At 39.8% G+C, this 24602-nt stretch overlaps 1 protein-coding gene across 7 annotated transcripts in view; it reads right to left on the bottom strand.

The window, feature by feature from the left end:
* RGS22 (regulator of G protein signaling 22) overlaps positions 1-24602 on the bottom strand; it is a 67020-nt gene that overhangs the window by 31979 nt on the left and 10439 nt on the right. For 6 of the 7 annotated variants that reach the window (XR_008575825.1, XR_008575826.1, XM_054816234.1 and 3 more), the window contains 11 exons: positions 22368-22589; positions 18517-18602; positions 16521-16686; positions 16041-16212; positions 13188-13815; positions 12479-12640; positions 11371-11551; positions 9780-9919; positions 9146-9251; positions 6448-6573; positions 4775-4876 (listed from right to left, as the gene is read on the bottom strand). Coding sequence is in view for 5 of the 7 variants with exons in the window: in XM_054816234.1 (XP_054672209.1) it covers positions 4775-4876; positions 6448-6573; positions 9146-9251; positions 9780-9919; positions 11371-11551; positions 12479-12640; positions 13188-13815; positions 16041-16212; positions 16521-16686; positions 18517-18602; positions 22368-22589 (2091 nt within the window). In the remaining 2 variants the exon portion in view is untranslated. The remainder of the gene's footprint in view (positions 1-4774; positions 4877-6447; positions 6574-9145; positions 9252-9779; positions 9920-11370; positions 11552-12478; positions 12641-13187; positions 13816-16040; positions 16213-16520; positions 16687-18516; positions 18603-22367; positions 22590-24602) is intronic. The other variant, XM_054816232.1, reaches the window with a different exon arrangement.

Raw genomic sequence — 24602 nt, 5'->3', positions numbered from 1 at the left:
ACATTGTATCCTTTAAAAAGCAATATTCATAGACTTTTTGACTCCCATGGCATGGAAGTCTTGTGGTTTTCTGAATCTCAGTGGAATAGTGAAACTGTTGTACTGGCCAATCTCCTAAAGGATCAACAGGAAAAAATTACATTAAATTACCTTAAATGTTATCAAATTCATACAAAAATCTTAAGCATGTGACATCAAGCACACATCATACTTCGTTTATTCAATGTTTTATTCCTTTTGTAAAACACAAAGAATTTTCCTACCTGTCAGCTATACATTTTCCTAAAATGTATTAGAACGAGTGATGGATTGAACTCAAAACCCTATCTGGAAATTTAGTCAGAGTTTGCATCTTGAAATTACTTATAATGGCACAAATCCGAAGATACGAAATGCTTAGGAAATTCAGATTAAGACTTTGGCCTCATTTATGGCTTTCCAAATCAGGGATTATTCAGACCTTGAGTTTTGGTGTGAATTCATCCCCAAATGAGAAGGCTTTGGTAAGCAATATCAGAATGACTAGAGTGAAGCAAGAAACCCAAAAAATATTTAAATCCAAGGGTTTTGTATTGCTGCCCAAAGGCATGGATACTACTCTGATCTAAATGATGGGATTGTGCAGTTACTTGACAGAGTGATATGATGGAAAAATAGAATGCACTGGCTGGTCTTAAATGGAAAGGCTAAACTGCTTTAACCCCTATCATCACTTTCTACTAACATAAATCTTGTGTCTGACCCTAAAAATTCACAGTAATGATAAAACCCTTTATCTAAATTGATTCTAGTGTTAAAATATTATGCTTCCCATAACTGTATTAAACTTTCTAACTCTAAATAACTAATTTTTTAATCAAAAACTACAGTATGCATTTGTTTATTGCTTTTCTTTCCTAATTTATTTTATGCTCTTGTGCATATGTTTATAGTGAATAACCATATATGTTCCTGGATGATTACCAGTACTTATCCATTTATCGTGGTTTAACCCCGGCTGACAACTAAGCACCACGCAGCCACTTGCTCACTCCCCTCCAGTGGGATAGGAGAGAGAATCGGAAGAGTAAAAGTGAAAAAACTAGTGGGTTGAGATAAAACTGTTTAATAAATTAAAGCAAAAGCTGCGCACACAAGCAAAGCAAGACAAGGAATTCATTCACCACTTCCCATTGGCAGGCAGGTGTTTAGTCATCTACAGGAAAGCAGGGCTCCATCACGCCTAACAGTGACTTGGGAAGACAAACGCCATCACTCTGAATGTGCCTCCCTTCCTTCCTCTTCCCCCAGCCCCTTATATGCTGAGCATGACATCATATGGTATGGAATATCCCTTTGGTTAGTTGGGGTCAGCTGTCCTGGCTGTGTCCCCCTCCCGACTCCTTGTGCACCCCCAGCCATCCAACTGGTGGGGTGGTGTGAGGAGCAGAAAAGGCCTTGGCTCTGTGTAATCATTGCTCAATTATAACAAAAACATCTCTATATTATCAACACTGTTTCCAGCACAAATCCAAAACATAGCCTCATACTAGCTACTATGAAGAAAATTAACCCTATCCCAACCAAAACCAGCACACCATCAGATTTCATACTCACTGTAGTTTCTTTCCCTGGATGAATGAATCATACAATCATAGAATGGTTTGGGTTGGAAGGGACCATCTAGTTCCAACCCCCCTGCCATGGGCAGGGACACCCTCCACCAGACCAGGTTGCCCAAAGCCCCATCCAACCTGGCCTTGAACACTTCCAGGGAGGGGGCATCCATAGCTTCTATGGGCAACCTGTCCCAGTATCTCACCACCCTCACAGGAAAGAATTTCTTCCTAATGTCTAATCTAAATCTCCCCTCCTTCAGTTTAAAGCCATTCCCCCTTATCCTATCACTCCATGCCCTTGTAAACAGCCCCTGTCCAGCTTTCCTGTAGGCCCCTTTAGGTACTGGAAGGCTGCAATTAGGTCTCCCTGGAGCCTTCTGTTTTCCAGGCTGAACAAGCCCAACTCTCTCAGCTTGTCTTCATAGGAGAGGTGCTCCAGCCCTCTGATCATCTTCGTGGCCCTCCTCTGGACTCGCGTGTCCAACAGCTCCCTGTCTTTCTTGTCCTGGGGACCCCAGAGCTGGACACAGTAGTCCAGGTGGGGTCTCATGAGACCAGAGTAGAGAGGGAGAATCACCTTCCTCAATGTGCTGGTCACACTTGTTTTGATGCAGGCCAGGATACAGTTGGCTTTCCAGGCTGCAAGCTCATATTGCTGGGTCATGTTGAGCTTCTCATCCACCAACACCCCCAAGTCCTTTTCCTCAGGACTGCTCTCGATCCATTCTCTGCCCAGCCTGTAGTTGTGCTTGGGATTGGCCCGACCCATGTGTGGGACCTTGCACTTGGCTTTGTTGACCTTCATGTTGTTTGCATGGGCCCATCTCTCAAGCCTGTTTAGGTCCCTCTGGATGGCATCCCTTCCCTCCAGCGTGTCGACCGCACCACACAGCTTGGTGTCATTGGCAAACTTGCGGAGGGTGCACTTAATCCCACTATCCATGTCGCCAACAAAGATGTTAAACAGTGGTGATCCCAATACTGACTGACCCCTGAGGAACACCACTCGTCACTGGTCCCCACTTGAACATCAAGCCATTGACCACAACTCTTTGACCATCCAGCCAATTCCTTATCCACCAAGTGGCCCATCCGTCAAATCCATTGCTCTCCCATTTAGACACAATTGGAGAGACATGGATTCAACAGATGAATATACACCTTGGAATGCGTTTCCTTACTCTATCATAAAGCCGAGAGAAAAATGCCTAACAGATGAAACAATGAGTAGCAGATACACAGCAATCCAGGTTTGCTCTTATTTCTAACAGGAAGCAGGCAGAACATATACAGAATACTCTGGATGTCTCTTTCTGTAATAAATAGTAAAATATATATGACGATGTGTTGTGTGAATCTGATACACATTCTCTTAGGAGTATTTGGAATTACTATCTTGTTGTGCCAAAGGTGAGCGCAGAATTTGGGAAGGCATCTTTTCCGTAAGCAGACCCTGTAGATTGGATGCAGCTTGACTCTTTACCGTGTTCCAATGAAAACAATTTTTGTGCAACCTTAAAAGGCAAGCTTGAGAATGATACCAAATGTTGCAGCACATGTGTTGATTTGTTATGTTACATTTCAGCTGTTAGTTATGCTAATGGAACAGTTTCACATATTTCGTTTTGATGTATTTACTTTAATGGCTATGTGTATGTAGCCCTGTGCAATTGCCTGGTAACACTGATTGTATGATGTTCTGCTGTCACCACCAGGCCAGCACTGGAAATAAGATAAGAAAAGTAAAAAAGATCTGGGCTTTAATTTTCAGCCATGAACACATGCAGAAAGAGTGTAAACTGGTGTGAAATGAAACCAAACTGAAAACCATCATGGGCCATAACCTAAGATTTGGCCTGCAACAAAACACAGGGAAATGAAGACACAGTCTAGATATGGTTAACTCGCATGCCTGTTGTGAGCGGGGTCCCTAGCCACACACAGGCCTGGGCAGATACAGGAGACAGTCAGTCTTAGGGATGCAGTCAGTTGCCCTCAGGCCTAGGCCATAAGCAGAGCTGGAGGGGGAAACAACTAAATAGGGTAGCAGTTCAAGTTAGCCAGTATGTGACAGGAGAGAGGGAGGAATCCGTGCCTCAGCCTCTGCTTGGAGTTTCTGTACAAATAACACTGATTCAGGTGAGGATTCCGGACAAATGTGCAAAATTCTGTCATTTGCCCCCAGTAAAACCTCCAAGTAGGAAAAGACGACAAATTCAAGGAAGTCCAGATGCTCAGTAACATAAGCCATACAGAGATTATTCTCCACTTCTCTCGACAGATATTTGTTCCAATGACATGTAAAATAGCTTTGCTCTATTACAGCATATATTGAAATATGCAGATAGGATATACTCCTACACAAGGTTTACAGAGGAAAAACAGACCTAAGTTTCACAAAGTGATCTTAAAAGTTGCTTGGAGTCCTTCTGATGATATCACACTGCTGCGGCCTCCTTCCCTGGCAGTATCGGACAATTCTGCAGTCAGTGACAGCTATCAGCACCCATCTGGTGAACCAGTTCATTTCTGTTTTGTTCCCTGACTTAAAGTGCATGCTCAATTAAGAATGCTCACTTATAGGAAATATCAGTTCCACTTGACAGTAAATGAGGGGCTAAAGATCAAAGGGGTGGGGGGTGGGGGGGGATGACGACTGCAAAAAGAGCATAATGATGCCCTGACAATCAGAAAAACAGGACTGATAACTGACAGATCTATTTTCATGACCAAGGTCATTATCTGAGGTCTGGACTGTGAGACCTGCAATTGTAACCCACACAGGAGATGGAAGGAAAAAGTACAGCACAGTTAGGTGATTTAGAAAAAATATATTATCTCTGATGTTAACACTAAGCAGACAGTTTCCAGATACGCCACAGAGCAGCAAAGGGGAGATTAGGTAAACTGAGTATAATAGATAAAAGTGGGCACAGGCAGCAGAGCCTAGAAATCAAACTATGCATGTTTAACATTTCAATCAAGAAATTCCATGGAAACAATCCAAAGAGGTTTTTTTTATTGTCCACAACCCCAGATTTACTTTAGTGTGGGTTGTCAAGATTTGAAAACTTTTCTACTTTCTATCTTCTTTTCAGTCTTTACACTGAACAAATGTATTTGTGAAAGGAACGAACAAATGTATTTGTGAAGGGAAAACATTATTTACAACTTACTTGAGCTTGCTTGCATATTTTAAAAGGATGAAGAGTTTCTTGGTAGAAAAGCTGATGATAAGCCTGTAGGTCAAACCAAAAGTACACACTGTTCTTCCACAACTAGAGATGAAAAATATTGTAAAAGTTATTGCTACCCAAATATCACAGCTTTATAAAAGGTTGACTTTCCAATGCAAGTAATTATTTAGCTCCTTGGGGTCATCATAAATCAAGCTCAATTTAAGATGGATTTAATCTTCTGTTGCATACTGGCAGAAGGACAACATATTTAATGGCATCGTCACTGTGATACTATATCTTTTATTGTATCCTTTCTGTATAATTGGCCATTAAAATTGTTAACATTGTAGTTAACATTTGCAGAGTAACCACATTTCAGTGGCATAAAGCCAGCACTAAAGAAGAAACACTGATAATGGACATGCAGAATTTGTGCCATGGTGGAATAGCATTTTGCAGCAATAACCAGAACAATTAAATATTGTGTACTTGACATATGTTACTGGGACTATCATTACATTTTTATTACATGCATTTCTGAGGCGCAGAGTCTTGGCCTCATTTCATAAATTCAAACAAACATCAAAAGATCTTTCAGAAGGAGGAGACTAGATCTTTCCCCAAGTCCTCTGTTTTAATCATGTGCTTATGGGGTTTGTATCTTAAAAATACCCTGAAACCCCCATCACTGGACAATAAAGAAAGTGTTCCAAAAAGATAGGGGCAGGGAACTTTGCTCCACACACTGTAGCCTGCCAGACCTGGCATATGAGTGAAATAGGCTCCAGAGTTGTAGGCAAAACCTTAAGGAAATAATTGCAAAGGAGTCTGGCACCTGCAAAGGCTAGAGGCCATATGGGTGGGTGCCTATCTCCGATGAAAAAATAAGTTACTTTTATTTAGATTTCTATCTATACATATTTAACATTTTTAGCTGAAGGTATTCAGCTTAGGAAACATTGGCTCTTGCCTTCTGGTAGCCAAAGGCATTTCTAGCTACTGCTGCTTGTTTCTGGGTTGTGCCAGCGGTGAAACAGATGTCCATCTTGATTGCATTCAAATCTCCCCTAAAGACTCAATTTTTCTGCAAAGCCACTAAACACTGACTCAGATTCATAACTTGTTCCAACCAATCCTCAATTTACACCCAGCAATGAATGATGGATCTGCTGACTGCAGAGAAGAAATAGTGTTATGTTTCTCAGAAATCCAAGAAGCTTCGTGGAAGGAGAAGAACGTTTTTAAAACATTGGAGATTTTGGACATCACTAACCCAACAAGTAAGAAGGAGGCAGATTATCATGAGTAATAGCATAGCGGATTTTCCATCTTTTAAAAAAATGTTTTTGTGGGTTAAGACCTCATTTTTTCTGCCAAGTTAAAGGCTAGTTTTTAAAAATTATTAGTCTTTTTTTATCCCTGATGGTACAATCAGATTTCCAATAGGTTTGAGACAGTTAGAATCTGACAGCTTGGTTAAGACCTGTCATTAGTTTGAATATACACATGAACAGTTTATTGTTGTTGAGGGATTGGAGTCTCACAAGTAATAATTCATCCAGTCATCAATCTTTCTTTCTCCATTTTTTTTTTCAGTCTGGCTGCCCTCTATAACTTGGCATTCAGTCAATTGTAGACTAAATTATCACAGGGTAGGAAAATGCTCATACCTTACTCCCTGACTTCTCACAGAAGTGTGTGAAGTAGTAGCCTGCTCTGTTCTCCAAATAAAGAGATTGCAGCATGCTTTCCATTCTTGATCCCCCTAAGACAACACTGCCAGCAGTGCTTTTCCCCTGGAAAAATAAAATATAGTTATACAGCAAGGAATAACAGGCTTTCATTATTTTCAAATGTCAGTACATTGCAATGGAGGGCCATGCAGTGCGTTCAATTAGTATCTTCATCCCAAGAAACTAGACTCCATTTTCTACTACATATGCAATTGATCATAGCTCTCCATACCATATTCCCACTAAATATTCACATGCAATGGAAGAAGTCTGATGACTGAAGGCACGCAGAGTAGCAAAATGACCATAGCATCCCTTCAGTGGTTCCTCAATACTTGAAACAGGAAAACAAACCTGGCCTTAATTGTGTTATTAACTCTCCAGCTCCAAATCCAAGGAACTCCAATGATACTAAGCCATATCACCAAGCTGTCAAAAGTTGTCTCAGCTCAGGCTACTATGTTTTAAACCAACAGAAGTTAATAGGTGGTTATTTGGTCAAGCCTCAAAATTATTAACTATCATAGAACAAAAGAGATGACTTCTAGGGTTACACCACTGACATCAGCATCAAAATCAGGAGCATTTTAGGGGAGAGGAAATCCATGCCCTTTACTGTGGCTAGCTCCTGGAGTGTTTGAGGAAGAATACATCCATTTTGACAATGCTCACAGAGAAACCAGAGTAGAGTACAAACTAGTGAATTAGCTTCTGATGATCACAAGAGAGAAATTTTGGCTGACTTGTCATCTCTGATAACAGAAGTGGGAGCAGATGAGTGTGGTGGCTGACAAGCAGCTTCATTCCAAACAGTAACAGGGATGGAAGCAGAGCAGGAAGATCACATTATCCAGTACGAAGTTAAACTATGGATCCCTCATTCCCCTTTGCCTCATATTTTTGATAGGAAATTGTGGAGTCCTGACTGTAGGTTTCAGTCTAATCCGTTAAGTGTAAATGGATAGTATTTTTCTCCCTCAGCTAGAGGGAAACTCTGCATGATGAACATGTATAAAAGCTAATGTTCATGGTGTGAACATTTCCTTAATATAAGTTTCTAACTGCAAATGTTCCATAATTGCAAAGACTAGCCTTTTCTTCTGTCAAAATTAACAAAAAGTAAAAATAATTGTAGTGAAGTAATAAACAAAGTATGATTTTGATTTGAAAAAACAATCATGTACTCAACTGACCAGCAAACTCCATGCACATGTAGATTTCATAATATGGGGTTTTTTTAGTTGTGAGGCCACCAATATCTCCATGAAACAGCAGGCTGTTTCCAGATCATTCCACAAATGTGAAAAGTTTTGGATATATTTTAAATTGCCAAATCTTGGCATCTCATGCATTGGACTTGTCAGCATTTTAACAGTTATTGAGAAAAGGCTCTTCTGTGCAGCCTGTCCCTCCTAAGGTTTGCTGGACTGAGGGCCTGCTTAGCAGGCAATAATTCAACAAAGAAAAGAATGAAGTACATAAGCAATAAAGAGGAATTGTACAAGTGAAGCATTTTCCTCTTATGAATTTTACTATTTTAATGACTTTCTAGGGCAGATTCAGTTGTCACTGTAAGTCTGGTACACTTCTCTAGGCAATGATTCCACTGAAGCATTTATCCAGTGAGTTTTCCATAATAACCTACTGAACACATGGTCACCATGGAGAAGATCAACACTTTCTAGTGAAAATAAACCTCTGTATGTGCCACAATTTCCTATCAAATAGGTGACAGATACCACACAGAAAATGCTGACATTTTGATTATACCTCTGCATAAGGCATTGTCATTCACATAGTCAAACCAATTTCTTCCCATCAGCAGCACAGGGGGACAGGGAATGGGGGTTATGGTCAGTTCATCTCACGGTGTTTCTGCCACTTCTTCATCCTCAGGGGGAGGACTCCTCTCATCATTCCCCTGCTCCAGCATGGAGTCCCTCTCACGGGGTGCAGACCTTCAGGAGCAAACTGCTCCAGCGTGGGATCCCCCACGGGGTCACAAGTCCTGCCAGCAAACCTGCCCTGGCGTGGGCTCCCCTCTTCACGGGTCCACCGGTCCGGCCTGGAACTTGCTCCAGCGTGGGCTTCCCACGGGCCGCAGCCTCCTTCAGGTGCCTCCACCTGCTCCGGCGTGGGGTCCTCCACGGGCTGCAGGTGGAATCTCTACACCCCCTCATCCTTCCTCCATGGGCTGCAGGGGGACAGCCTGCTTCACCATGGCCTTCACCACGGGCTGCAGGGGGATCTCTGCTCCAGCGCCTGGAGCTCCTCCTCCCCCTCCTTCTGCACTGACCTTGGTGTCTGCAGAGTTTCTTACACCTTCTCACTCCTCTCTCCGGCTGCAAAAGCTCTCTCTCTCTAACTGTTTTTCTACTTCTTAAATATGTTATCACAGAAGCGCTGATTGGCTTGGCCTTGGCCAGCGGCGGGCCCGTCTTGGAGCCAGCTGGCATTGGCTCTATCAGACACAGGGGGAGCTTCTAGCAGCTTCTCACAGAAGCCACCCCTGTAGCCCCCCCACTACCAAAACCTTGCCACACAAACCCAACAGAGACTACTTCCCCTTTAATACTACAGAATAAAGTGTTTTAACCATGATTCAAGACAACTCAAATTTTCAAGCACTACTTACCAGGAGAAGCTCAGCATAGGTGTACTTTCTATGACCTTGGTATTTTGAGTCTTCAGTGTCATCCAAAGCTAAGCAATGAAACATGTTTCTGCTCATGGACTTTGGCCTGGATCCACAAACAAACAGAATTTTCAATACCTATTTAAGAAAAAACTAGAACTGCTTATAAAATAAACAGCTAAGAAGGGGCATGAGAGAGTTAGAATGACATAGTGAATAGTAGAGGAAAATGTACATGGAGTTCAAATTTATAATAAATGTAAAAAATGTAGAGGAATGCTTTTTCATGTGGCCCTGTGGAAATCACTGACACAGCATATCTTTGAGGGTAAGTGCTTGAGACAGATTAGAATAATAGCAATGTATGTAGAGAATATCAATGATTTTACAAGAGAGGGTAAAACACCTATATGTGGAGAAATAAACCCTTTTGTGTTGTGGTACAAACAAATGAGAAACTAATCAGCCAGGGATGAGTTCTCCATGCACACAATCTGTCCCACAACTGTGCTTCACTAAGCAGATTATTATATTAAAAAAAGTATTCATGAAAACAGTAGGATCTAAAAGCCTTTCATAAATATTTGGGTTATACTGGCATGCAGAAAGTTGTACAAGGGACTTTTGTACTTACCACTTTCTACTGCTAGAAATGTCATCCCTTCGGGGGCTCTGACTTGATGACAGGTTAGGTGATAATCTTAATGATCTCTTCAAAGAGAAATTTGGTGTAGCTAATTTTAATAAAGTTGTTGGTGAGCTTGTTCTACTTTTCTAAAAATCATAACAAACATAAGGCAATTTTTACATTTTTAACAGGTAGAAATATGTTACATGCACTTTGTATAGAATTACAGGTGAAGAGCATGTGAACATGTTTTGTGAATCTTTACTAAGATTACTTTAACTAGCTTACTATAAACCAGGACTGTAAGGCAGATACAACCACTCAGACTAAGACAGAAAGGAGGCATTCAGCCACACCATCACTAACTCGTTTTGAACATTTTGAAATCATGCTATGACTGTTTGGAGATGCCAGTTGCATTCAGAGTGTCCTCAGAAATTCACCCAGAGTTGCTGCTTTTTCTAAGCTCTTGCAAGCACAGCGGAGCTAGAAGATTCAGAAGTCCAGATTTCTCACAGGGAAAACAAAACAAAACAAAACAACACCCAAAAAACCCACCAAGCAACAGTCCATCAGCTGAATCTGTGAGGTTCATGGGTGCCAGGTCATAGTTTTCTTCAAGTACTGAACTCAACAGGGGCTGGAAAACCTGCAGAGTTAGGATCCTGTCTGCCTGACCTACAGCTAGTCTTGGGTCATTAGCACACCTTGTGAAGCCAGAACTGGTCTCTGCAGCTGCTTCTGGCTCCCATTCCTGCTGTGATCAGCAGGAATCTGGCTCCTGAAACCAGCTTCTACTGAACAGGAAATCTGTCCCACTGATTTTCCTCTGTTATCTCCATGAATTAGCTTTTTAAAAAATATAATTGTAGTCTACAACTCAAAGTAACAGAGGTGTGTATGAACAGATCTGTGGCATAGCCCATCCAGTTCTTGATACTGGAACCACAGTCTCAATTCACATTCTCTAAGCACCTTCTGTTCTGAGGCTTAACACCATGTTGCTGAAAGCCTGCATGTTTCATTGCAGTTACCTCTCAAATTCAGGCTTGCAGGAAAGAACAGAGTCAAAACTGAACTGGCCACCTGCAAGTTACATGCTGTGAAAAGGACAGATCTGTGTTGTGTGGCTCATGGCCCTCAGTAGAAAGCAAAAATCACGTGTAGCTGATTAAAGGACTATGATGACAGAAAATGAGCAGAACTCTGCCCCTTTTACAAACATGAGGGGTAGATTCAGGGTGATTGCAGTGAAGTTGTAAGAATTATTCTGGGTTAAGATAAGGCTGGTTGAAGGGCAGAATCTGCACTGCTAGATCCTTAATCTTGCAATTTTGAGAACTTTGAGCTAAAATATCTATCCAAAAGACTTATGAAATAGCCAGGATGTAACTGAGAAGACAATTTGGACTTGTTTCATAAAGTATAGTAAAATTTTGCTGCATTTTTATACATAACCATCTGCAACAGACAATCTTGCTGAATCTTGACTTCCTAACAACCAAGTACCGTATTCTTGTCCCATTGAATTCAAGGAGGTTTATCATTATTTTTGATTGGACAAGGCTTTATTTTTCAACTTTGTGATCATACCTACCTGAGGAAGGGAAGGTGGTATCCTAGGTATGCAAGACTTAGGTGTCAATTGTAGCAATGATACCATCTGTGGAAAAGGATCAATGTCCACCCTTGGTCTCTCTTGGCACATGTGCCAGAGCTTCAGTTTTGCACTGGCAGTTTCTATTGCTGTCGAATGAGTGACGCAAAATCTGGGACCCCTAAGAAAAAAAAAGCTAATAAATAGAACTTTTCCAAAACATGAAATACTGGGCTGTTTGGCTTCCCCCCCACCCCACATGACAGTGTTTACCATATCAAGGTACAGTGCTATATGCACCTAGAATTAAAAAATAGTTAGTATTAAAGATATGTTTAGACATTGCACTCTTGAAATCTAAAACCAAGCTACACATAAACAAACTTAGGTCGCAAATTATGCACCATTACATAGTTGCCTTTGCATGAGTCTGCCGTAAGATATGCCCCATCAATCCTACAGCAAAGAATAGGAAAGGACTGTAGGTCACAGGACATAGACCATAACTCTCATGAGGCTCCACAGCAAAGTTCACAGTTGCAGGTAGTTGTTTATGCCTACAATTTGTTAATCTCCCTTGGGGAGGAGAGAAGACTTGAAAAATTTAGCTTATGTTTTGGAAACAGGTTAGATTTTTGTATCCTTCCTTAAGCTGTCAATATGGAAAAGGCATTTTGTATGACGGTAAAGTCTCGGGGTCAAATTCCACATAGATGTATACACAGAGCATCCTTAGAAACTTGAGAAGGGCAATATGGGAAATAGGTTAGAACAGAATTAACCTTCTATGCCTGAAGGAGTTTCTTTACCCTGCAGCCTAAAGTTTAGCTGAGTGGTATCCAAGGCAGCTATATGCAAAGTAGCTCAGATGCTCTGGCAAGAAAATAACAAGGGCTCAGTAAAGCAGATCTACCTGGCTTCTCAGCAGATTGCAGTGTAGTTTAGGCTCAACTAAGAATTCAGATGCAACATCTGCTAGTATTTACGATGACACTGCTTCCCATAATTGCAATGGGATAAGTGAGATGAAATAAAACTAATAGCCTTGTCAAAGAAAAGGGAAATTTGTTAAACAACAGAATCTTAGTTCATGTTCATTTTTTCATACCAGTAAAGAAGTAGAGGTTTCACCACTTCAGGCTGAATCTGTCTTAAATGCTTTGTGTTCCACTGATCTCCATGCAGTAGATCAAGTCTGAGTAACACTTCCAAACTGAGGAAATAGTCTCCACTGCTCAGCAGATAGAGTTTTTTCATCTTAATGAGTTGCCTTGAGTCAACAAAAATAGTCACATAAGCATGTATCAGATGCGGTACAGAACCAAGTACAGTTCATCCTACTGGTTAAAGTGCTGTCATGCAACATGTTTTTAATTGCAAATGGCAGAAGCCAAAACAATTTTTCTGCAAATTAGGGACAGATTGTGTATAAGATAAAATGTACAGTGCCTTAGAATAGACAATCTGAATCCAGCAGAGCCTTTCACTAAAGCAGTTTGTCATACTGAATGCTCTACTTGTGAATTTAAGTTCTTTTATTCTTTTTTTTAATTTCTGTTGCCATCTGTTTTCCAAATCTCTTTCTAACAAAACATTAATACTACAGTGATTCTGACTTCATGTAAGCTTTGCAAACATAACTCTGAAAAAAGAGTTTTATCAGCTTCCACAGAGTCATTCCTGACTCATCTTGTCAGGACACTCATGATTAATTGTGTCTGTTCTATTCAAACATTACAATTTATTCTGAAATCTCAAAACTTGCATTGATCTAGCTGGGTTACATATATTAAAACAACGGGAATAATGGGAAGTACCTTTGCTGTCTTGTAGTGTCCTTAAGAGCCTTTAATCTTTCAATATCCATCCAGAGCCACCAGTACCTCTCCCCAAGCGTTCCTTTAATGAATTTCTTGAATCTTTCAAACTCATGTCTGTTGCCAGTGTCGTAAGTTCTGTGACTAATACACCAGGCAGCCCTACTGTCTGCCCCGTCACTTTCAGAACTTGATCTTAAGCTCACTTCTTCAGTATATCGTTCTCTTACATCTCCCTTGGAGTCCAGGACAGTAAATGGAGAAGAACTTTGGGAAAAGAGTGGCTCTGCAGTACCACGAGCAAATTCATTATTTTCTAACTCATGTATAAACACTTCAGGCTGTTTGTGGAAATCCACATCACTCTCAGTGTCAGCAGCTGGCTGGAATTCTTTCAGTGTCTGAGAAGTTGCGCTTTCCCGTCCATTTTCTTCTTTTGCTGCACTGTCCCATTTTGGGTCTAGATAAACTCTTAAATGAGTGTGGGAATGAGGTTCAGCAATGGCCACAGAAGAACCCTCCTCAGCCTCTCTGGATCTCTCCCTAATAATGTCGGGTTTTCCTGATGCTGTCCTTGAAGGGGAAAGGAAACTCCATTGGTGGCATTCCTTAGACCAGGAACCTGCTTCTGCATTAAATCAGAAAAGATCATTGAACACCTTTTTGATTCAGAACTGTCCTCTTGCATATCAACATGTCCAAGTTAAAAAATGCAACATATTTATAGTGTGCTGCTGCAGAACAATCAGACCATGCCACGCTGCAGAGCAGGGGATAGCAGAGGTGCCTCTGCTGTTGCTATCTGGCTAGAAACTCAGCCCCATGACTCAGAAACTCATTCCCTGTTGCATTCCAGCAGAGCAGCAGAGTTCAGGAACCAATTGTCTTGTTTATTCAGCTGAGCATCCCAGCTCTTCAGCACACAAAAAACCCAAAGTCATAATTCAATTGTGGCTCTACAATATCTTCATATCAATCCAGTGTTTAAACTACAGAATAAACTGAATCTTCTGTATTTCCCTAAAGCGAAGACATAGGCTTTCATAGTCTGTTCTATCACTAAGGCGAAACATTGTTGGTGAGGAGACTGCTACAACCTGTAAGTACATGCACTACATCAGAAAGTGACAGAAAAGGGCTAAATCTCTCAAATCCACTAAATTCATATTTGTAATGTTATTAGCCTGTTTAACCCTCTATGGTGGCCTAGTTAATAAATGGCAATGGCAGTTAGACATTCCTTCCCTCTTCCTCCAAAAATAAACCATGTCTAACCAGTGCTGGCCACTGTCACAGGCAGACACTTGGATTAGGAACATGGCATAGAAATTCTCTGCTCTGCACTTACATAATTTCGTGCATAAGTGCATGTGGCACAGTATGTTGGCTTTAATATAAAAATCAGTGTGATTTAAAATATCCTTCCTTATTTCTAAACTATTGCAAATGTTATCACTTGAGAAAGAAAAATGATAGCTTCTCAACACAGTTCTCTGAAATTGAAATGTGAAGAATGATTTCAGAGGACCTGAGGGAATTAGGGAGAGAGCTCTTGGGTAATCAAAAGCCAAGTGGCTCAGGGTTTTGCTCAAGGTATTAATTGATAATCCTGATCCAACTGAAGCAGTGAGCAAGGAATTCAAACTGGATTGTCCAAGCAAATACATTCAGCTATTGATCTCCTTCAGCCAGCTAGCAGGCTGGCTCTGTGAAACTTGACTGATGCCCTTTTATTGCTTCCAGTTCCTGACCCCTACACCAGGTGAACACTGTGCCTAAAAAAAGTTTGTTTTCTGGCAGAAAGAATGATGGATTTTCCATGAAATAAGGCTAAAGAAGAGTAATAAGCAGATGTAAAATGAGGGACTATGTTATAAAATGAAGTTTTCAGTCAGAAGATATAAAATATTCATTGAAGCAAAACACTGTTGACTGCAGGACAGCAAAAGAGGCTTTCCATAGACCTATGGCCAACCCAGTGCAACACGGAGTGATGCTACGTTATGGCACTCTGCAAGAATGGTGCGCTTGTGACCTCTCTGCTCAAAGCACTGCAAAAATTAGTGGTAGGGTCATGAGCTGCAAATAATCCATGAATCAGCAATATATTTCTTGGGGTGATCGTTATGGGTTTGGGGAAGAATACAGACTTCTGGAGTTACCATGTCTTCCAATTTTCCATTCAGCCATTGGACTCTAAGGTCCCAGCAGTACAAGTCTCAAAGTGGAATGACAGCTTTTTCCTCTCAGAATAGGAGAGACAACTCCTAATATGTGAGTTGAGGATTTTCTGTTCAACTTGCTACTGCCTACAGAGCAGAAGCAAGGCTATGCAATCAGGTATGTCCATATGTCCATCTGTATGTTCTCTCCCACTACCTTTGAAACCTGCTGAACAATTTCAGTTAAATTTGACAGACACGAGTGTCACAAATGATTACATTCTATAAGATTCATAAAATTTGGCAGCCAAAAAGCCTTTAAGTGCCCAACGTAAATATCCTAAGATGGCTGCAACACAAATCATGCATTATCAAATACCCAAAGAATCCAGACAAGAAAGTCTTTCAAAATATATTGAATGAAAAAAAAAAACCACCACAGCTGAAACTTACAGACATCTATGAGACAGAAATAGAGGCTTCTACTATCATGAAATTACTTAGTTACTAGCTCAAATTTTAATTTAATGTTGTGGCTATGGAAAGAAACAAATCCCCATCTGAAGCCTAAGATACCATGAGATACTCAGAAGGTAATAAGTGGAATTAGCAGCAATTCCTTGAAATGCCTTTGCTTTCCACTTAGTTAGACTTGTGTTAGTAATACTATGGCTGAGCCCCTGTTACTTACCCAGGAAGTTATCTTTTTTGCTTAATGAATCCTTTCTTTCGTGCTGCCCAGGCAAACACTGAGTATCTTGAATTTCACTGGAAGCTACAGGATGCATAGATGAATCTGTAGTTTTCATGGATTCACTTTGTTTTGCTAAAGTAAACCAATCCTTTGTCTGAGAAACCATAGCCTAGAAAAAGAAATGTCATTGAACAATTCAAATTTCTCTATTTATTGCAGTGTTTCTGAGAGCAGAGGGCTTACTGTCTGTAGTGATTTTGTGCAGTCCATTTGTATATATTTCTATAACGATAGTTCCCAGTTCTGTTTAAGCTGTTTTACAACCCATCAACCTTCTTCTATAGTACAAAGAGCTTTGAAAAGAAGGGATATTCAGAGAATCAGATGTCCAATTAGGCTGTGACCTCAGTTACAATAATTTAACCCAATGCATTCAATCTAGCTTGATGTTACACCCACTAAATATGTTTATTTTACCTGTCCAAGAGATACACAGAACTTCTTCATAGCCAATGAAGTGTCATCCTCCTCAGGAGAGGGAGGACTTGGGTCTCTCTTCTTTATCCAGGGATTATAGTCACTATCTATAATAAAATTAATACCAGTCTTGCTCCATTCTACCTGTGATATCAATTTAGCTAGCCTGAAATTAAATGATGACACAAGAAAATAGTTAATTTCAGCTTTAACTCAGAGAAACAGTTGATTTTTCCCTAGAATAGGCAATAAAACCCATGATCACTCTAAAAATAAATTGCTACAAGGAACTTCATGATCTGCTTTATTACTTCACCCCTCACCTGCTGTCACATATATAGATGTCAGTACTGCCATTCCATAGTCCACCAGCTTTACGGTTGGTGGCCTGCTTCGCATTATCAAGCTTTACCAGTAAAACTGATTTCTGTCAGGATGATCTTGCATGTATCTATGCAGTTCCAAGCCCTGCCAAGAAGCCCTTAAACATTTTGACCGCTAAAATGGAACTATTCTCCCAGACTGCAGAAGCCCTGTGTCACTACCAGACACTACATTTCCTGGTCCTGACACAAGCAATTTTCCAGCAGCACTGCCACAAGAGTGATCATACTATTTGAACTTTCAGATGATAGCAAGACAGCTGGCACTGTAATGTTCAGCTGGCTGCTATATGAGGACTTCATAGTACTGAACAGCACTCCAGTGCTACCTTGTGTTAGTGTGAACCTTGTGATGTTCAGGAAAGGCAATCCTAGACCCGCACGATGATGATGAGGATTCTGTGGGCTCAAGAACTGTGGCAGAACTTACTCAGTTAAGTTAGAACGCAGTACAAAACCAACTTCCAAGGTGCATGGGAAGGGAAGAAGAAGCCTGTGCCTGAGCCTATGACCATGAGCTGAATGCCCAGATTTGTTTGTCCCCACTATTTGAGGACAAATAGGATTTCATTCTAGGGTTGGGGTATCTTTAAATGCAAGTTTCCACTTCAGCATCTCAGCCTGTCTTGATCCTGATTGAGGAAAGCAACTTAAAATACTGATGTCAATGTAAATTAGGCACATGCTTAAAGTTAGTTTTATGTAATTCTCTTAGGTAACTCTGCTTGATCAAGGAAATACTTTGCAATAGCAGAAGATAAAATTTTTAGTGTTTGATGAGGCCTGGATACTTGTAAAGCAGGCTGCTATTAAAGATAAAATGGAGCATTCTTGCACAGTTCGTTTATTCTTTGTACAGTTTTCCACTTGAAGTGTGCTTTGGGATATTGAAAGTTAAAAATATTTTGAAATTTTTCAAGCAGAAGTCCATACTCCAGTAACTAGTCTGTCATTACAATCACCAAACATGAGTTTTGTGAACCCTAATGCCAGGCTGCCTCTCCTTGTAAGACCCCTAAAACACACTACAGTTATCACCATCTAGACACAGCCTTAAGGGATGTAGAGGCAGATCCTTCCAAAAGGCACATTAAACCTCCTGAACATCTGCTGAAAGGACATCTGGAAAAATATAGCAAGTGTATAACTGTAAATCATCCAACTATGCCACGGCATCCCACAGAGAACCTTGCGAAAGGAAGTCTGGCAGTGGGCCCAAAGATACAAAACTAATGACTGAAATAAAAAGAACTGGCTGGTTTTTTCCAAATAGATTTCATGGACTCATATCTTCCACTTACATGGCCTCCATATTGATTAGAGAGAGATGTGTTGCTACCATGATTTGTCAGTAGAACAGAGATTTGGAGAACAGTAAACCCCACTCTTTCTCTCTCTCTAATGGTGTAATATAGTATGTTATTCATGGCCAAGGAAAATTACAGAATGACGAGTGAAAAAAGTCACCGATTTTACTTTATCTAAGTCACTCAAATGCTAAAATTAAACAGGACGAGAGGTGGGAGAAAACACACTAAGGGTACTGTCAAGATGAATTAGAAGAGAAAATGTACAAATTTAAAACTGACAGACAGTACAAAAGATTGCAATACCTGTATTCAAAATAACAGTCGCTTTCTAGAAATGCTGGAAGCCTTTCTTTCTTGATCCACTGAATTGCTTGTTCTCGATCAAGACACTATTAAAAAAGAAATGTCAAAGATTTGCCGTATTCTTGACTTTCTTGTTTTATTTGCCGTGTAATTGATTCCCTCCATCCCCTTCTGCAGAAGCATTGTCTCAGGAAGTCAAACACAAAGTGATCACCATCTTTGTTATCTAGTTGAGCCTTAATCTTGCTGGGACAATTGAGTTAATTTGCTTTTCCTATCAACAGCTAATAAGGTCTAAATCTGATTTCATGTATAAGAGTACAATTTTTTAAACAAAACTTGGTAGTTTTTCTTCAGAAATAATGTATGAATGAATCATACTTTTACTGTACAATTCCAAATGCAAATTAGATGCTTATAATTTTTCTGCAATAGGAAACTGCTAATTTTCTGACTTTATCACATCTTATAAATAGCCACTATTACATTTTCCCTCAATAATTTGAATAATAAGGAACCCTTAAATTATACTCCCAGAACTGGAGAGTATAAAATCAAACAAATAAAAAGCCAATCAGTTATCACCTTTCTTGCTTTTACGTTCGAGCATTGCACAACTCTGTCACACACAGTATCTCTTCCAGTAGAAACCTAAGGGTGTTATGAATTGTGTCCACAACCAATTTCTGCTTAGGTGGTCTAAGTTTTGGTGCCTCCTCAAAGCAGAAAGCAAGGTGGCTCCAAAGAGCAGGTTGAGAGGTGAAAGGGAAGTGTTGAGCAGTGAGCTACAGAGAGCCAGCTAACCAAAAAACTATGCCTAGGGTTTTACACAGAGAGCAAGTTCTCTGAGTATGGGCCACAGCGATCCATAGCTGTTTGCCTTAGAAATGACGCATGGTACACTTTTTCCCTCCCCCCTCCTTTTTTTTTTTTTTTAAGAGTGTACTTCTTCCACTCTTAGGGGATGACCTGTTATATTTATCTGAGGTGCATTTTTCCTTTTAGTGAAGGTGAGAGTGATGATTTGGAAGAATGCAGTAACTCCCCTTGTCCATAAAAACAGGTGAAGTTTGGGCAAGGATGGATGCTACTTACTATATCAAATAATCAGTTCATGCAGATTACATTTTAAATTTTCTTTCCATGAGCTAATATTCCATTAAGGGACAAGGGTTATTTCTGCCTCATATATATCTGTAGGGGATTAAAAAAATCTGAATTACTCAGAAAGTGGGTGGTTTCATTTAGAGAGAAGAAAATATTTCAAAATATGGAAAGCTTATGTTGGCAGTGGCTCATACAATGTAATTTGTGGAGATGGAGACTAATTACTCCCAACCACACAGTATATGCCTCCTTTTGGTAACTGACAAGCTTTTTTGGAATATAGAAGATTGTCTCTTTATTTTGGCATTTAATATTTATGTATTTACTGACTGACAGCCCAGTTTTTTATCTGATTCATAACATGTTCACGTCTGTACATGGCTGGTACACAAAATTATATATACTATCAGAAGGAAAGAACCTCTATTCTTTCCTATTCCCCTGAGAAAGATACTACATTTAATCTGATGGGTTTTGTTACCTTGGTTAGCTTCCTTACCCAGTCAGCCTTAGGACCCAATCCAGCAAAGCTTTTAGCACGTGTTTAAGTTTAAGCATGTGTTTAGCTTCCCTTGATTAAAGTTAAACACATACTTAAGTGCTTTGCTGAACTGGGGTTTCTCTGAAGTAAGGTATGTAGGATGCCAGCCAGTTTCTTTCCATAGTTGTGATCAATTCTACCCAACTCTGCGGTTTTTTTTTCTTAATATCTTTTACAGCAAGTTGATTTCGACTATTGATAAGATACTTACCTCCATATCAGTAGTTTGCAAGTGTGCATGCAGACAACTTTTGCTTATGTCTGTATTTGTAACAGTCAAAGAGAAGTAAAATACAGAGAAAAATACCACTGGGTGTATTTCTTGGGCAAGATGTTCAGGCTGTAGCCTGAAAGGCCTACTAGGATTCTCCAATCATAGCTCATTTTCATTAGTAATGTGCCAGTGATGGCCACTCAAGGTGACTCTTTGTAGCAAGTTAACATTCAAAGGAACTGTCAATCTCTTCAGTCAGTGTGAAGAAAGCAGTCAAAGCAAAGGAGGCAGCATTGCCCTGTGCCTGAAAGATCAAATCCTATTTGATTCGAACTGAACTACTTGATGCGGTTGGTCTGGGATGACAACCTCTGGTTCAGTGATAGAGTAGTACAATGAATGAAGCTGACTTCTTTCATCTTGTGTACTTGCAGTAACAAATTTTGGCATGCTGTTTTGTAGGCCATTTTCTTCCAGCTCAGGCTTGAGATGCCAAGCTGAACGGGATGAGGCACCTAGGTTACCTGTCCAGTAAAGGAGGAGTCAAAAATAAGAAGAAACATCATCCTTTCCCCACAAAAGGAGAAGAAAGTGTACTGAGGCATACCGCTCCTCAAAAGGCCATAATGCTTCCTATCTATGGAAAATGGCACAGAGGAAGAAATGTATTCTTAAATGATACAGGAGCCCTGTTGCTCCAAACCACATGAAAGATGTAAGTAATAGTGAAATAGCTTTGAATTTGTCAAGAAAGACCATCCACAATTGCAATGATGTGAGATTATGCCAGAGAGCAATGTTAACCACACTTGCACAAGCACCTGTTTCCTCATTTGAATCCTGAGAGCAAATAAGAAATCGAGAATAGGTCCTCTGCTTTTGTGCTCTCTAGCAAAGTATTTGCAAAAATAATTATTTAATATGGTAGGGACATCTGTGAGCCTTGTCCTGTTGTAGCATTTGTCCAGTTTAGATGCAGATAATTGCAGTCTTATATTACTATAATTTTGTTAAACATCATTGCCTTTTGACCTCTCTCAACACGGTTTTCTTTTCTGAAAATCATTAAGCTTATACTGGGCAAAGCAGCAGTCTCATAACTCCCTGATTTTCTCTCAGCTTTCCAGCTATGACATAATTTAGAGCAGACGCCTCTAAAAATGTAGCAAGACCTTAGACTGGCCTTGAATGAAGTGAACTGGAGTCACATCAGTCACACCAATGCAAAGTAAGCAAGAAAGGAATAAACTGTTTCCTAGTGAAATATTTTTTCTCCTCCAAAGCTATTGTTTAAAGGTAAACTCCCACAAGTAATTTTACTGTCTTGTAGTCTCTCAGGTACATATGGTGCTTCAATTCCCAATTTTAACCTGCTTAATTTGGTGCTGAAGAAAGTCCTGAAAGTAAACAGGTAAGAATACCAAAATTGATAGTCTGAGCAAGTCTGGAACAAGATTTTTTTCTAAAATCCAACCTATCTTTCCATTAATTTAGATTTCTTGTTGCCAAAGATTATTTTCTCTGGCCATTTCAATTGATGCTAACCATGCAAATCCTTTGGGAATTAATGGAAGAGAGACTTATGTGTTGCCAGACCACAGATGAGCTCATAGCCACACAAGGAAATTAATTAATAAGGAAAGACTGAGATGCATTAGTTTCAGTCAATTTGCACATTCCAGGGATCACTAGTAAAGTAACTGTTGTCATAATATTTTTTCTTTTAATATTAAAAAGTATTCAGACCACACAACTGAATCCTGCCCTACAGAATCTTCAAAATTTTGTGCTACAGGATGTACATGTGTAATTCCATTCACTTGTCTGGTAGACACATGTGCATTGCAGGGCATAATTTGGCCCATCATTATGTTTTCCTAACATAAATTAACATTTTTCCCAAGCTACCAAGCCAAACACAACAATAACTACTGCCAGTATCTCTACAGTAAGATCTAAATATAAACTCGGGGGCTATAAGATGCTTACCATAGTGGTGTAATTTGGATCAATATTGAAGGCTGGAGAAATGCTGCACATTTTGGAGACCTGCCCATCATTCTTTGCTTTCCTTAGAACATCATAAATGGGGTTTGGAGGCTTCTGATCATGTAGAATTTTTTTCAGCTGACTTTCCAGGTGTTGTGGGGCATCATTAACTACTTCAAAAACCCCAAAGTCAGAGTTAAACTTAACTGGCTGTGCAAAAGTCTGCAAAAGAAGTTGGGAAAGTTTATAACGTTGTAATAACGGAACTCTTTCATTTAAGAACATTACTTTTTAGAGTATAGAAGCATCCTATGGAATGCAAGCTGGTATTATGAGGCTTCTTTCTCTTGCCTGCTGTAGTTAAGGTTAAGGGCCCGGAGTAGTAATTTTTCTGCATTCTTGTTCTTTAATCTCTTTGCTTTCCAAAGCATTACTACTTTTTGTCTCAGCTAGAGATCATTCTAGATCACAGACCATTCTTTTTCACATGCAAATAACAGATCCAGTACACAGATGTCTAGAATATATAATTCAGTGACTTTAGTAATTGTTCTGCAGAAGACTACTTACCCGTAGGATCAGATCTCCAGTATTATTCTCCCAATCATTACCACAAACAATCAAGGCCTGAAAAGATTAGCAGGGAAGCTGACCTTTTAAATGCGAGATTCATTTGAGGAGGATGAATCTGAAGATTTCCATATGTGGGAAAGACTTTTCACCATATTGTTACTTGCAGGTCAAACACCTACCAAAACCTATGGCCCGTAGCAAATTTTATTATAGACCACAAGTTCAGTCAGATACTGTACAATACACGAGGTAGACCAAACTTCAACATCACCTGTGTAATTGTAACTTTTATCAACTCCAAAAAACCCACTGTATGTGTACACATTAAAACAGAGCCATCTTTCAAGCTCTGGTATTAGGTATTTCCCTAAAAGACTACCTTTCAAATTCTCTTACTTGAAATGAAGAAGGAAAACGAGGATGGATTTTACGAAAGCAATGGGGGATACCCAAGACAGTTATGAATATGAGATTATATACAACCAGAGTGTATATGCATTTCTGCACTGAGCTGGAGGACAAGAAGGCATGTTGTATTTAAGAACTGAAGAAAATCCTGGCCATGTCCAGACCCAGTGCCAAAATTCTTTTTGGCTTCATTCCAGACAGGACCTCACCTGGTGTTTGTACAGTTGTCGTTCCCCTGCACTTAATAAGATTATTTTATTTTTTCAAGCACTGTATTTTTAATTTCCTTGAACTTTTTCATATAACATATATATGTGCATTTAGTCGTAATTCATATACATACTACATATGCTGATACAGGCTACATATAATATAGAAATACATTACAGATCAATTTTATTCCTCTTCACACCTATGTAAGTCCAAAGTAACCATGCGCCAGCTATTTTGTTGCTTCTGTGTGAAGCCCCCTTGTTGATCAATGTCTTGTAGAGCAATGCCCAGCATCGAACCATGTGGCTGCAACATGTGGTTACAACATTCTCTACTTATCCCATAATGTCTCACTGTGGAGGCTCAGCCTGGCAAAGCACGTAGCGCGTGAGACCTTTAAGTGTGTGATTAGTGCCTATGACATCAGACTGTCACTGCTCAGAGCCATGCATTCAATTGCATCAGTCTGTTTAGTTACCTAACTTCAGTTGAAATCATGGCTTGGTTTTTGTTCTCTGACACCTTGTGCTTCTTTTGGCATTAATTTTCTCCAGGATACTCTGCAGGTTTTAGTGGTTTTTTCCTCCAGATGTACTGAACAGCGTTTTAAAGAGGCTTTTATGTGTAGTAGATTTCTCTATACTTCATTCAGACCTCCTCCCAATTTGCTATGTGTACATTTCACCTACTTTCAAACTGAATTTGGGGTGCTACGAGCTTTTAAGTGACTAACTGTGCAACCTTAATAACCTCCAGATGTATTCTTCCATTATTTTTCATGTTTTTAAAAAGGAAACAGAAGAAAATATACTAGGAAACAAGGTGCCTCAGGATTTGAAATGCTCTTGTTTGTGGAAAAAAACAAAGTGCAAATTCTGTAATATAGGCCTATGTGACTAGACATGACCAGATTATTTTAGTTCCATGTTATTCAATCTGAAAACTAAGCAAAGACAACATTAGTTTATCGCACACATCTACATTTACCTAATCCTTTGTAATTTACTCTACAACTAGGTTTTTCAAGATACATTCTAATTA

Source organism: Grus americana, chromosome 2 (genome assembly GCF_028858705.1).
Source record: "Grus americana isolate bGruAme1 chromosome 2, bGruAme1.mat, whole genome shotgun sequence".
Lineage (NCBI taxonomy): Eukaryota > Metazoa > Chordata > Aves > Gruiformes > Gruidae > Grus > Grus americana.
This window is presented reverse-complemented; position numbering and strand designations above follow the sequence as displayed.